At 29.5% G+C, this 15,625-nt stretch overlaps 2 protein-coding genes across 2 annotated transcripts; one reads left to right on the top strand and one right to left on the bottom strand.

Moving 5' to 3' along the window:
• Positions 1–4,106: 4,106 nt before the first annotated feature.
• LOC117921314 (B3 domain-containing transcription factor FUS3-like) lies at positions 4,107–6,943 on the bottom strand. The gene is made up of 6 exons (XM_034839181.1): positions 6,722–6,943; positions 5,547–5,636; positions 5,332–5,432; positions 4,671–4,717; positions 4,469–4,545; positions 4,107–4,364 (listed from the first exon to the last, which is right to left on the bottom strand). Exons 1-6 carry the CDS (start codon positions 6,941–6,943, stop codon positions 4,107–4,109), a joined length of 795 nt encoding a protein of 264 aa, XP_034695072.1.
• A 467-nt stretch (positions 6,944–7,410) lies between these two features.
• On the top strand, positions 7,411–8,797 carry LOC117925869. Its single transcript, XM_034844982.1, has one exon. It carries the CDS (start codon positions 7,498–7,500, stop codon positions 8,407–8,409), a length of 912 nt encoding a protein of 303 aa, XP_034700873.1. The 5' UTR covers positions 7,411–7,497; the 3' UTR covers positions 8,410–8,797.
• The last annotated feature ends 6,828 nt before the right edge of the window (positions 8,798–15,625 follow it).

The raw sequence follows: 15,625 nt of genomic DNA, 5'->3' as shown, positions 1-15,625 counted from the left end.
TGATTCTGATGTTTTTTTTTTGGTCATGTTTGGTTGATAGAAAAGTATGTGGTTCAAAATATTTTGTCACTTTGGGTATTTTCAAAATTGTAAAATAAATTATGAAAATCACTTTTATATTTTTTACCCGAGCTTCAATTTAACTTCAGAATTTTTTGTGAAGATTTTCAACGCTCAGTTATGACTGAATGTCTTATAGATATCGGTTAGAAATAAAGGGAGAAAATCTTTGGAACATGTGTAAGGATTGAAATTGAATGTCTAGATATTTTTGTTAGGATTTTTGGTTAGAAATAGAGGGTGTGTAAGGATTGAAATTGGTTAAAAAAATTATAGAGAGTAATGTCCTATTTGACAACTATTTTTTAAGATAATTTTCCGTTTTATAAAAATAAAAAACAAGAAAATAAGTTTGACAATCAAAAAATAAAAAACAATTTTTTGTTTTTAGAAACAAAAAACAAAATATTTTTAGAAAATATATTTTAATTATTCTCAATATTTTTTGAAGATCATTTTAAAAAATAATTATATAGATATAGATAATGATTAAAAATAAAGTATTACATATAAAAATCATTTTAAAAACATATAGAAACATAGAAACCGAGTTAAAAACATTTCCGATTCTTTACAAAAGTATTATATAATAATTTTCAAAAACTACTTTTCATAATTATTTTTGAGAACACTTTCTAAATAAGATATAAATTTGTGTAATTTACCCAATTTTTTATTATTACCAACTCTATAACACTATTAAAAAAAATTAAAAAGCGAAAGACCATATTTGTCTTCCAAAAAGTATTAAGAAAAGAAAAAAATATTAAAATAAATTATTTTCTCATATTTAGTTTTAAATATGAAAAATATAAAATATAATTAAATTTAATTAAAAATATATATATTTTAAAACTGTTTAATTTTTTTCTAAAAGGGAAAATAAGTGAAATAAGTTTGAAATAAAATATAAAATTTTATTAATTTTAAATATATTTTTATTTTTCTTCAATTTTTCTTTCATTCTATTTGTATTTTTTATTTTCTTTCTCTTATATTTTTTTTTCATATTTTCCAAGAATCAAACATAGCTAAAAAGTTCTAAATAAATAATAGAAAAAATAATAAAAATTTAAAAATAGGTTTAAACTCTATAATCTTTTGTACATATATATTTTAAATTATTTCTTATTTTATATAATTTAAACTCTATAAATTTAACCTAGATTATCTCTTTTTTAATACTAGATTACTTTTTTTTTTTTATGAAAATCTCTCCATTTTTATTCTTTCTCAATTTAAATTTCTTCTCTTTAGTCTTATAAATTAATTTATTTTGTCTTACCCAATAATCTTTGACTGGCATTATCATATGAAATGTATGTTAAATTACATATTCCAAACACGGAAAAATTAAAATAGAATTCAAAAGAAGACGCAGACAAGTGTCATAAATTTACGTACGAAACTGCCGACTTTTTCAACAGTTAATGACTTAGAAAATTTGGTATTTAAGTTTTGCCTTTGTCTTCTCTGACTGTCTACGCTGTCATCAAAGTCGGTGGCCCTGGATTTTGTTTATAATTGATGTTAAGTCATTTTATTAATTAATTTATTTTAATTAATTTATGTTAAATCATTTTCATTTATATAGAGTATATTTGTGAATTATTTTGGGAGGGTTAGAAGCTTTTTTTTTAATATTTAAAAATATCTTTTAATATATATAAATTAACTTATTTACAAGCCATATTAAAAATAGAATATTCTTAGGAGCTATTATTGATGTTTTTAAAATTTGAAATAGTAAAAATTCTTTATAATTTTTTTAAATAATTGTAGCAAATTATTATCTTTATTAGTTAAGTGAGTATTTGATCGACCAACTTAATAATTTAAAGTAATTGGATAATTTAATTTAAATAATTAAGTAAATTAAGTTTGTTTGATAAAATATTGAGGTGTTTGTGTTTTTAGCTTTTTATTGAAAGTAATTTACTTTTCAAACTTTAGACTGATTTTTTTTTTTCATTTTTTCATAATTTAATATAAATAATAAAAATATTTAACTTTTCTAAATGAAAAAATTAATATATTGGATTTTCTTTACTTTTTAACACTTAATAAAAATAAAATATTATAAAAAGAAGCAACTTAATGTTTGACACTATTAAACACTATTTAGTTTTAAGTTTTATTTAAAATTAAGTAAAATATATATATTATCTTCATAGTATCATTTAAAGTTAAAAAAACTTTAAGTAATAAATCAAATAATTAATCTATTCTTAACTTCATATTTTCATTTTCCATTTTTAACTTTTATTTATTATTTATTTTGGTTAATTTTACGATCTCTTTTATTATTGCACAACTTTCATTATTATTCCATATTTTTTGTCTTAATTATAACTCATTATGATAAATATGACAATTTTATGATTTAAAATAAATTTTAAGTTAATTTTATTAAATAATCTTAATACTTAAAGTATAAATTAAATAATATAGGTTAAGTTTTACCAAATATCTCTTGAATATCTATTATTTTATAAGATTTATTTTTAAAAAAGCCGATAAAAGTATAAGCATAAAAGAAAATAATAAGTAACTTTCTCAATTACTTTGAGATGATTGATTTTTAAGGATTTTTCAACATGTACATGAGGTTATTAATTTTTCATTTTAAAATTTGTCTAGATTTTTTTTGATATCTTTATTTTATTTTATTTTTTGAAAATTTTAAAATAAAAAAGTAACACGTGCTTTTCAAAATTTTAATTTAAAAATGAAAATTGGATAACAAAAAAGCAACCAAGATGCTCCCTTAGTTGTCATTTAAATAAATTTCTATTTTTACTATTTTTAAAAGAAGAAAACATATATAATTTTTTTATTTTAAATTTTATAAACATTATATATATATTTGGTAAAATTTTTAAAAAGTTCCAAAAAAAATTAATAATTATATAGCAGCAAGTAAAATTATTTTGATGATTTAGTTTTTTTTCTTAAAAACAAAAAATAAAAACTTAAGGTTATGTTTGGTTTTAAAAAATGCAAAATGTAAGTAAAAATAAAAGGAAAAAAAAAAACTAAAGAAAAAAAAAACAATTTAAAGTTAATAAATTATTTTTATATGTTACTTCAAACTCATTTCACATATTATAATTTTTTGATATAAAAATTAAATAACTAAAAAATGTATAAGTTTTTAACTCATTTTAATCATTTTTTTTCGTAATTTTCATACTACAACTAAATATGAAAAAAAATCTATATATTTTTTCAATTTTTTTTTCTTAATATTTTCCAAACCACACATAGCGTAAGTAAATTCTTAAAAAATTGCTTGTCATCAACATCTGGTCGTTGCAAAGGGGCACGATCATGTGGTTGAGCCGGACCAAACCCATTCTATCCAACTCAAGACTGGTCTTTCATGGCATGCTGTGTTGGGCTAAAATGAGGCCCAAAGTGGAATATAAACCTAGACATATACAAGCCCAGCCAACAACAGCTCGGGCCTAACTCTGTATATTCAACCTAATTGCATTAGTTGATTAAGGACAAATTAAGAAAATTTCATATATATATATATATATACTTAGAACATAGATCAAGGACTTGTATCACATCCGACCTTTGTAAGAGTGTGTTTAGTAGTGATTCTAAAAAACGTTTTTAACCATTCTAACACTTGAATAATAAAAATTTTCAAATATTAAAAACGTTTCCTATCACTACCAAACGGGTTATAAGAGTGTGTTTAGGAGTGATTCTAAAAAAAATGTTTCTAACATTTATAATATTTGAATGATAAAAATTTCAAGTATTATAAATATTAAAAGTGTTTCCTATAATTACTATCAAATGAGCTCTAAGGGTTTCGACTTATAAATATCATCACATGCATGATTACAACACATACATTCTATTACTTACTATATATTATGGGAGCAATATATTTTTTGTAAAAACTATCATAATTTTACTTTAATCACATAAGACTAACATATATGCATAAAATAATTATATTAATATTATCCACTATACAAATACAATAAGTCTAATGTTTAAGTAAAAAAATTACACATGCACATATCTTACTTAAAATCCTCTAAAGAGAGGTCAAGAGATTCAAAACTTGGCATGCGTCTTGGAAAGTCGAGTAATGATGCACTTGAGAACTTTGGTGCATCGTCGAGTAAAATGGAACTATGAAATGAGAATATGCCTATTTCATTTGTTGTCATCGAGGTTTTTGATTCGTTTCGTTCATCTTCCCCAATTTGGGAATCCAAACCTTCTTCTATCATATGTTGGGGACATGCATTGTAAATCGACTTGCTACCCTTGATGACCTATAAATAACCATATATATAAAATATTCATAATCACATAAAAGTATTTGATTAGTTAAAATAATTTTGAAATATTAAAACAAAAAGATACTGATACTACTCACGTATTTGTCATTCCTGTTATCTTTGTACAATATAATGAAATCGTTAGCACATAATCCATGCGCCCTAATAAACTCCCCTGAAAGATTTCAAATTCTTACATTTTTTATTATTAATTATCATATACTTCAAAAAGTAAATAATTAAATAAATGAAAGGAGGTCTAGGTCACAACTTGCATGCTAGAGAAAATAATAGGCTCACCTGTATTTTCAAGCACATACATCCGAGTTAGGTTGTTGATCCAATATCTATTGAAAAGATAAAGAAAAACTAAAATGATGACTCCAAAAATTTATTGATAGAATCATTTGCTCAAGAATGGCTCTTTAGAGAGAACTTTAGGTTTAGATTTTTAATGGAAGTATTTAAAAATATTAATTAATTACTTCCACAAATACACAACTTAAAATTTGGGCTTTTTGCACAAGTACAACTTAAAAATTTAAATTAAATATGTTTTATTAACAATAATTATAAAAACTATTGTAGTTGATTCTAAATTAGATTTCACATGAAATTTATCGAAAGATGATTCAACTTAAAAAAAAAAAAAGTGAATTTATTTATTTTTAAAATCAAGTTCTATATAAGAACTTTCAATGCAAAAAATAAACTTGTCTTTTAAAAAAATGAGTTTAGCATTAAGAATGAATTCATCATTTCAAAAGATTAGCTTTGTATTTAAAAAAAAAAAAAAGGAAAGGAGTATAAAATATAATCAAAAGTGCCATATATTATTTTATTTTTTAAACAACTTTTATATATATATATATATATATATATATATATATATATTATTTTTAAAAAATCCCTAAAATCTAATATAAACCCATAATAATTGTTTCAATGAACTAACTCAAACCTGAACCTGAAGGTCCATGTCCCCAAGCCGTCCATGTCTTCCATACTGATGAGGGTCCCTTCTATGGTGTACAAAGTGGGGAGATAGGTTTCAGCTAAGGCCTGAGACAAGAAAAAAATATATAAAAGAAATTAAAAAAAAAAGAATTCATAATGTTACATGAATTTTGATCCTCAATGAATTTTCATATTAGTTGATGAGCTGAATTAACCAACCTTAGGGATTACTATTCGCTTTGTTGAGCTCACATCACTATACTTGAGCTCCTTTTGAAAAAGAAAACTATATCTTAATGAATCAACTTCCTACAAGACAAAGATGTCTATGACACACCCCTTGTGGTAAAATATCAAATCAAAACTTATGAAAATAAAAATAAAAATTTAAGTGTTAAAGACGTGAATGAGAGTCTCGTGATTTAAAAATGGTTTTCTATTTTAAATAGAGAATAATTAGATATTTAATATAAGTTTGAATTCTTATATTTTATGTAAAAAAAAGTAATTATTTTTTATTTTTAAAAATAAAAAGTATGAAGGATATCCATCAATTTTATCGGTAGCAATTATTACCATGTCAACAACTATCCTGTCAAACAATTATGCATTTTAGGGCGTTTTTATCACGTGAAATTTATTTTTTTGGTTAATGTTTAGAATTTATTTTGAAAACAAATTGTTTTTGGGAACAAAATTAAGATGTTTTTGTATTTTTTTTTGTTTAGTATTATGATAAATAATGGAAAATAAGTTAAAAAAACTATTTTTTACATTTCCTCAAATAAAATTTTGTTCTCAATAAGAATTAATTATCAGAAAGATCAACATTTCTTTTAATAATCAGCACATATGAATTTTCAACAATATTGAATTATAATCATTTTTGAAAAATTAAAAAAAATATGTAAGAAAATATAAAATAGAAGAAAAAGAAAAGCCTAAATTTCACTCATCTCTATTTAAATTTAAGCTAAATATATTAATTGTTAAGCTAAATATATTAATTATTATGAGTTTGAAATTTCATGAAATAAAATAAATGAGATCCTTAGAGAAGATATTTGATAAATTTTAAATTGAGAATGAATGATATATTTAATTAAAACTCAGAGAAGATGAATAAGATTAATAAATAAAAAATATATTAATATTAATAAATTAATTTTATACACACTTTCAAATTTACTTATTTTTCATTCTTTATATAAATACTATACAATTTAAAAATTTATAAATGCTTAAGCAATTTTAATTATATTTGATTTATATATATATATATATATATATATATATAAATATAAATATAAATATAAATATAAATATAAATGTTTGAGGTGAATTTTATTTTTTAAGCAATTTTGGTGAAGGAAAGAGAGAGAGAAAAGCATTACCACTTCAGGCGAAACTGGGCGGCGCTGCTCCGGTGTAGGCCGGGGACGGGATGACGAGGTGGAGGAGCCACGGTAAACCAAGGAGTTTAAGCTCGCCGTCCGCCGAGAACTCCCCCTCCCCGATCTCCTCCGGTTTACCCGCGAAGCAGTCGGCGAAGAAGCACCGACTGTCTCTTCCTCAATCGGCACTGCCTCACCTCTTCCACGACCACCACCCTCCATGGAACACTGCAAGAAATGGAGTTGTTGTTTACAGTCTTCTTCTATTCGCTTCTACTCCATGTGCATTTATATATATGTGGAGGATTGCTTTTCCAGAGTTTTGGCTGGGTCTGGAGACGGCAACTTGGTGGAGTGGAAAAGAGAGGAAAATGTTGAGTGTATTGGGTTGGATTTTGTTTGATTGTGGAGTGGGATGAGGATGGATTTATGGCGGAGGGATTGGGTTTTGAAGAGGGCGAGAGATATGGATGAACAGGTGTTGAAAAAGTTGTTCTTGATGTCTTCGCCGGACTGTGGTTTCTCTGAAACCGCGGCCAGTCTCCGGCGGCCGTCACACGTGTTGGGTTGTTCTGTAATTTTGGGCTAGGAGTTGGGTTGGGCCGTAGATTGAGCCCGAGAATGGGTGATGGGCCAGGGAATCACGATTTTCGAAGAGGATCGGACGGTGGACATGTTGACGCGAGTGTGGTCTAGAACCACCAGATTGTGCCACCTCTTCCTTATCCTACGCACTCTTGACACCTACACTCTCTCTCTTTCTTCTCAGTACTGTGATGGCAGAGTTACAGCCACCAGAAACTACCGTCAACGCCGGTCCGGTGGGAGTAGCCATAGCTCCGGCAGTCCCGGCGGCGGTAGAAAATCTATCGACATCTCTTGCTCCGAAGCGGCAGCGGCGGCCGAGCGTCAGGCTGGGGGAGATCGGAGACCAGCCGGCGGCGACGCTGTCGTACGACTCTCAAGCGAGAAGAGTGAAGCCGTGGCGGTTCCATAAGGACTATGGTCAAGCATCGAAGGCGTCGAAGACTCGACCTCTCACAAATCTGGTGAATGGCGGAGAGTGCCACGAAACCCTAGAAACAGAAGAGAGGAGCTTCGCCGGCGACGGGAATCTCGATTCGGCGGTGTTCGGGAACCGGAAAGCGAAGAGGAGAGGCGCGACGAAGAGAGTAAGATCGAATTGGGCGACGAAGTTCGACGAGGGAGCTGAAGGGGATGAGAAGTTCAGCGGCAGGGAAGACGACGAGGAAGAGTATAGGGATTTCGATCCGGAGGGCTCCGAGAGTCTATTAAAGGAGCAGAGTCCTGTTCACTCCGTCGATAATGTGGCTCTCGATTTGTGGCACGGCCATCGAAGACCGGTTAGGGCGAGGGTGTCGGAAAGCAGAGAACGCGATGCTGTTGAATTGGACGCAATGCCGGACTCCGATTCTCGTGATCGGAAGTGTCGCACCAGTGCGGATAGGAATTTGACTGCAAATCGCTTGCTTGACGATGGTGTGAGAACCTGGCTCTTCGGACTGGGGCTAGGCCGATACGCCCCGGTTTTCGAGATACATGAGGTGGATTTTGAGGTTCTGCCATTGTTGACACTGGAGGATCTCAAAGATATGGGGATAAACGCCGTTGGTTCTCGCCGGAAAATTTACACTGCAATCCAAAATCTTCGCAAGGGGTTTACGTGAGTTTTGACCTTAGTATAACATCTTAGAATTCTCGGCCATAGCAGAAATCAAAACAAATGCCATGTCTGAGGTGTTTTTGAGCTCTTTTGTCTGATAGTAGTTTTGCTTTTAAGTTACTAATTTTGCTAATTTTGCTGCTGAGTGGTTCTTTATTTTTCTCTATATTGCCTTCACATTGATTATCTGTAATAGGAAGCATAGAAAATAATGCAACCAAGAGAAGAATTTGATCACTTTGGTGGGTGATTGTTTGTCTCTCTTGAAGGGGAATGTCACCATTTGACTCCTATTAGCTTCTTAGTTTAATCCTCCCCATTATGACATCTATATTCTACGGGCTAGGCTCCCAACTCTATATATAGTTGCTAATGAATGCTGTTGTATCTAATCTCACAAAATCTACTAAAATTGAATCTCAGAATTCCTTTTTTGCTATTTGGGAAAAATGGTTGATAAGTTACCATTGATTTTAATGGATATACATGATGCCTTGCTCTACCAGATGTCTGATTGGTTGGGGGAGGGTAGCCAAAGTTCAGGAAGGGCTGTGTTTCTTCTTAACCCTCGTGTTCTTTATTAGTCATGTTGGATTGTTTCCCAATTCATGTCATCACTCATTTCCTTGTTATTTAATATGCTGTATCCTCTACTTCTCCAAAAGTGTCAGTCTTTCTTTGTATTGATGAGATAGAATGAGCGTTCATCGCAACAATGTTAAACCCCCCCATGGTTTTCTGCTCATTGTCTGATCATCCCACACACATCATTGAGGAAGCCTTGTTATCATGTTCTATGATGTACTATAAGATGCATGATGCTTGGAAAATAGGTATAAAGAGAATAGATACAGATATATGAAACAAATATTTATATGGCAAGAATGGAAAATAGAGCAGCAAATAATGAATTTTATAAAAGATAACAAGTTTCAAAGAGGTAGACCTTTATCTATCCAAGATCCACAATTAAATTTTCTGAACTTTGACATGTAATTCTATTGTCTATGCTTTCACTAGTCTACTTAGCTACTAATATGCTGAAAGTCTCAAGTAGTTGCCAAAAAGAAACCTCTGAGCATGTAACAATTAAGATATAAAATAAATACTTGCATATGTCATGGGTGTATAAACTACAAATAATACCTTGTGGAAAATTGTTATATTGCTGATTTTTGGATGTAAAACAAGTAGAAAACCCAAAATAAGGGCTTGTTTGGTTGCTTTTTTTGAAAATTGTTATGGAAAATAGTTTTTAAGAACAGTTTTTGGTGTTTTTAGAAAAAAAAAATTGTGTTTGGAAATTGAATTCTGAAAAACAGTTTTTGTTTTCAAAAACAAAAAAAAACATGTTTGGTTGAGTTAACAAAAAAGTTTTTTAGAAAACATGTTTGAAAGTTTTTTTTTATTTTTATTAATAAAGTGTTTTCTTTCGTTAACTTGGTATTGTAAATATATAAATAATTTTTATATGCACAATTCATTTAAATTAAAAAAAAAATTATTCCATTTTGAAATTTTTACACCACTTATAATTTTCTTAAACAAATGATGACTTTATAACCATGTGTAAGTGTATTAATTTCAATAATATAAGGAAGAAGAAAGGGCTTGCGGATGGGGGTGTGGTGGTTGGGTGGAGCTCACCTTCGTGGAAACACAAAAAGCAGTTAGGAAAACACAAAAAGAAGGAAGAGATAACACGGAAAACATTCTATTCTTTGAACAATGAAAACATCTTTTTATTGTTCTCAAAAAAATGGTTTTTGAAAACACAGAAAATACAAAAAACAAGAACACATCCCCTTCCCCAAACATGTTTTTAGTGTTTCTTGTTTTCAAGAACAGAAAACAGTTCTTGAAAACAACAACCAAACAAGCCCTAAGATTCTTGAAATTCATAGAGAAACAATCTTGAGAGTTATGAAGGGGAGAAGTTTGAATTGGATTCTGTGTAAGATCTTGTTATTAATTTCATAGGATGAGCAAAAGAAAACAAAGGAGATTTCTAAAGCTTTGTTTTAGCTTAAGGTACTGTGAAGCCAACATAGTCTGGAATTGATTTTTCTTAAAAATAACAAATAATAGTCAAATGTGCTTGTACTGTATATCATATCCAAAGTGCAGCATAAGATACAGTTAGAAACTACAAAAAACAGTTAAATGTGCATATATCATGTATCATATAATTCTGTTTTGTAGAGTAAGATACGGCTAAGATTTCATACATATTTGGATATGTACTCTTTTTACATAAAGGGGAGGGAAAAAAATCTATCACATGTATCATTTAGGGTCTAGTAAGTTGAAGTTAATAGATAATATCTGAGTAATTGGTTTATCTCTGCATGTCAAGTTGTAAGTATATGTCCTCTTTTTATTCATTTCCATGTTTTGGTCCAAGTTATAGTTGATGTGATGTTTAGCATGGCATCATGTCTTAAGTCACTCCTGTGGTCTCGCTCGCTTCATTCAACTTCTGGTAATTTCTTTTAATTAATATTTATAGTTACAAGTTTTTATGGATAAACCATGTGAACAAGTAGCTTAGAGTTGATTTAAATGAAATTTCTTCCATGTATATTTTATTGTGTAGTGAATGTCTAGGCATGCTTCTTTACATCCTTTTGAATTTAACATTTAAACCATGTTATTGATTGCTTCTAAGTTCATTTGATGCCAACCACTAAGCAGCCATATGTGTGCAAGTTTTTAGATTTTGTTCTCAGTTTTAACCAAATCAAAACACTTTTGAAGCTATTAACTGTTCCTTCATAAAAGCACCGCCTGTTCTGGATGGCTGATATTCCCTTTCAACCCCTCTTCAGAGTACAAATTGAACATGCACCAATTCAACAGTGGACCAAGGAAATTTCTTTTAAATGAAGCCCTGATTTGGGAAGTTTGTAGATTGAAACCATTTTAATGAAATGACTTCTGACTAACCAAAATTGAAAATGTGTGTTTGCATTAAATGAGAATCCATTATACTGATTTAAGACTGAGAATAGCACTAGGAATGGATGTTATATAGCAGGAGATGGAATGGAGTTCAGCAATAGGTAAAATTAGTAGGGAATGGCTTTGCTTTGGCATGGTTGGAAGGGAATTACCTAACTTGGAAGTGCTGTTTGCAAAATTCAACCTGGTTAGAAATGTCTTGCATTTAACAGAGAAGGTTTTGAGTGCTTTCTCTGTGGGTTGCTTGTCTTCTCTCCAATTGTTCCAGTAAAAACCTCCTGAGGCTTAGGGTATTTCATGTGATTATATCTTGCTATTGCTCTAGGTTTGTGACCTTGTGCTGGTGATACTGTTGACAGAGTAAATAGGCTGTGGATTCTGTAGAACTGAGTTTCTTTGTTTAGGGAGATGAATTCAATAGTTATATATTTTTTAGTAGTGAAGATTTCAATATTAAAAAGTTGCTTGTATCCATCCTCGAGTATGTTATTGTTTCCCTTGTTAGGTTGTGGATTTGTGACCTCTTTGTCCTCCTTTTAAGCATCTGTCGTACACATATCGAAGATGCAGTGTCTGACATGACTTTTTTATTTCCCAGTAGTCAAGTTTCCTTGCTACACTGGCTTTAGTTTGTTTTCTAGTTGTGATTATTCAAGTTTCCTTTTAAGTTTGTCGTAGCCATTTGATCCTACTTAACTAATTTGATTGGCTCCTTTTGATTCAATTATGTGGATTGACGTTTCTGCTAATCTCAGTATTTTCATGTGTTTGGTTAATTTATTAGTGCTGCTTGCCCTGTCCTAACCTGGCCATCCCATGACTATGGCTCATTCTTAGAGTATCCTGTGAGTAAACTTGGAAGTGTAATCAACCAAAATTGTTGATGACTTGATGCTTGGCCTTTATGGTGTTCATGGTCAGTATCCCCATAACCTCTTTTCGAGACTGTTTGTGTATGCGGTAGGAGCAAAAGATATGTCAGCTAGCACAAGTCCAGAAATGTGTACCTTCACTCTTTCTTTCTTCACCCGAGCATACAAATTCCAGCTAGCCATGGATAGTTGCCCAACTTAATGTTTACTGTGTCAAGACAAGGGTTTTATGACGTTGTTCTCTTTGTTTGCTGTATCTTGAGTTCTTTCTTCCATGGTCAGAGAGACTCTCTTAGGTTGATATGATTTCTTCATGGGAAATATGAATGGAAATGAGTTGAAGATCATTTGAAAATTAGAAGTCTGGCCAAAGCCTCTAAAACACTTTCTTTAGCAATCTCTTATTGTAGATCAAATTGTACATAGATGAAGGCTCAATGCCTTTTAACAGATTTTGTAGAGTGGCCTTTTAGTGCCTTTCTTTCAACTCGTTTAATATATACTCAGTTTGTTTGCCCATAAAAAAACAGTTTTAAAATCACATATTTTACATGATCATCGCTCCCTCCTCATCTTCTTCCAGTTACTGGTCACCATAGAATCCCATTCCTGAAAATGTAGGGCCGGTAGCAGTCAGATTTTCAGAAATTAGGGTCCTCCCCCAACTCGAGCCGTCGGATTAATACTCTTAGCAATATCAATCACATTTGGTTATGTTCCATTTAAATTAGTACCATACACCACATACTAGTTTAAGAATGTTGTGACAAATGATGCTTGAAATGATGAACTGAGCTCTTAAGATTTGGCAGACTGGGGTTGCAGTAGCAGGAAGCAAGGAACTGTGAATATCTGCATATCCTTTGGATTCTGAATTTGAGGTTCAGCTTAAACTCATGGTAACTTCTTCTGTAAATGGCCTACTGTGAATGCTTCCATTCACTGATTTCATCCGTGATTTATTGATTACCTGTTCTACGAAAAGGTCAGGCCTGGTCTGCAAAACTTCGGATAACAGTTCTTAAAGCAGTTTTCAGTTTGATTTCACCGATCAAATTCTGTTTGGAAGTTCAAAAAGAAATCATATCATACTCTTGTGAGAATTAGGCGCGGATATTTACTCTTAGCCAAAGCCCAATTCTTATATATATATATATATATATAAAATATTTATGGATTTTTTTTCTCATCTCATGTATAGTGTTTATGAATTTCTTTTCTTATTCCATGGATGATATTTTTATACATTTTAAAGAATTTTAATTCATGGATTGGGTTGGGCCAACGAATGGGTCTGACTCAGGCTTTAAAAAATCAGCCCAAGCTCCACCTAAAGGGATCCCAACCCACTTAGCCAATGTCTAAAGACACAAAACATGAAGGGAAATTACATTGAAGAGGAAAAGGGAGGCTCTAATTTAATTACTTTATTTATCTTGTCATGCTGATGTCACAAACCATTTCAATTTTGTGGGTGCTTTGAAACTTTATTTGCAGTGTGGTAGTATTTTCTAGGTTAGTACATCAATAGTTAGTCCCTGAATCTTGTGGGACAATGGTTAGAGGAACTTTCTTGCTTCCCAAACATTATATTATACACCACATGAACTAATGGGAGTTTATGATTGAAATTTAATAATCAATCACTTCTATTTTTGTGAAACTTTTTGGTATTGGAACTGGAGGGTCCTTTTTCCTGTTTTTCAGGGTTTCTTTGGGCTCCTCTTTTGTCTCTTGTGATCACTGTCCTGTGGATTTGAATTTGGAGATTGGAGTGAGAAAAAACAGTGTTTGGCTGGCTGGAAAGTTTAAAAGGAAGGCTGCAGCTCCTCAACTAAAGAAACAGTTTGGTACCCAAAAAGTAGGAATATTGTATTATAAAGCAAATGAAGAAGACAAAAGGAAATCATTTAGAAATCTTCAAGGTAATGGTTAAAATTAAAGATTTATTGAAATTTAATTCATTGCTTTAAAATAAGAAAATGAATAAGAAGACAAGTGTATGATTGACAATTATTTTTTAGGATAGTTTTATGTTATTTAGAAAAAAAAAAGAAAAAAAAAAGTTTGATAATTATAAACTATTTTTTAAAAAATAGAAAATATGGTATTTTTAGATAATTTTTTTAGTTGTTTTCTGTTACTTGTTTTTTAAGGATTGTTTTAGAAAATAATTATATAAATATGTAGAATGATTAAAAATAAAATATTAAATATAAAAATAAATTTTAAAATATTAAAAATAGTTAAAAACATTTTAAGTTCCTAATTAGACTTTTGTTCTACAAACTATCAAATAACAATTTTTAAAAATTGTTCTAAAAAACTATTTTGAAAACAATTACCGAAGACCCAAATGTTTTTATTATTATTTTTATGTTGGTGCATGATATTTGACATTTACCAAATTATTTTGCTAATATTTTTTTTCCTCTTCTTAAAGGGATTAAAGGTTTGGTTAACAATTGTTTTTTAGAATAGTTATTTATTTTTTAAAATAAAAATAAGAGAAATGCATTTTACAATCAAAAATTGTTTTTTTGTTTTATATTCTTAAGGAAAAAAAAATGATGTTTCTGGAAAATATTTTTAGTTTTTTCAATTATTTTCACATACCTTTTAGAGTCGTTTTAGAAATAATTATATAAACATATAGAATGATTAAAAATAAATAATTAAACATAATTTTTAAAAAAAATATATTTTTAATTATTAAAAATAGATTTTTATTCTATAAAATATTAATCAACAAGTTTTTGAAAACAACTCTTGAAAGCCATTTTACCAAACAGGACTAATAGATTTAAAAGTTTGAAATGAGTTGGTGAAATTTGATGTTTGTTTGCTTTTCCTATTGTGTCAAATTTTTTGTCAATGCAGGCTCTCGGGGAACAAAAGTATGTTATTCTTAAGGTAATTTTTATCTATTCAACAATGAAAATGACTATAATGACTTTCACTTCATGTTGTTGGATCCCTAAGGTTGAATTTCATCCATGTTGTACCAGCAGGCTTTAAAGTCAAACTTCCTTTTGCCTTTACACATTAAAAGCTTATATTAAAAGGATAAATATGTTGAGATTTCAGAAAAAAAAATTATAATTTAAGTAATATATTTTAATACGATACCATAAGTTTAAAAATATATTATTATTATTATTATTATAGGGTTAAACCGTGTATACAATTTTTTTTTTTTTAAATTGAATTAAACTTCCCAATTTGGTGTTTTGAGCAGGGAAAATTCAATAACAAAAAGGATTTTGGTAAGAGAATTTTAAAATAAATGATAAAGTATAATATAAATAATATTTATATTTTATGCTATGTGAACGAAAATTTTAATATAAATAATATTAATTCAATAACATAAAAATAAAATAATTA

The sequence above is a fragment of the Vitis riparia genome, chromosome 1 (assembly GCF_004353265.1).
Source record: "Vitis riparia cultivar Riparia Gloire de Montpellier isolate 1030 chromosome 1, EGFV_Vit.rip_1.0, whole genome shotgun sequence".
Taxonomy (NCBI): Eukaryota; Viridiplantae; Streptophyta; class Magnoliopsida; order Vitales; family Vitaceae; genus Vitis; species Vitis riparia.
This window is presented reverse-complemented; position numbering and strand designations above follow the sequence as displayed.

What these genes read in the sequence shown, in the direction of transcription:
- LOC117921314 (XM_034839181.1), bottom strand. Translation starts at nt 6,943, where the DNA reads ATGGAGGGTGGTGGTCGTGGAAGAGGTGAGGCAGTGCCGATTGAGGAA. An exon ending in GCCCAGTTTCGCCTGAAGTG is followed by an intron (nt 5,637 to 6,721) that starts GTAATGCTTTTC and finishes TTTGTCTTGTAG; the next exon opens with GAAGTTGATTCATTAAGATA. An exon ending in ATAACAGGAATGACAAATAC is followed by an intron (nt 4,365 to 4,468) that starts GTGAGTAGTATC and finishes GGTTATTTATAG; the next exon opens with GTCATCAAGGGTAGCAAGTC.
- LOC117925869 (XM_034844982.1), top strand. Translation starts at nt 7,498, where the DNA reads ATGGCAGAGTTACAGCCACCAGAAACTACCGTCAACGCCGGTCCGGTG.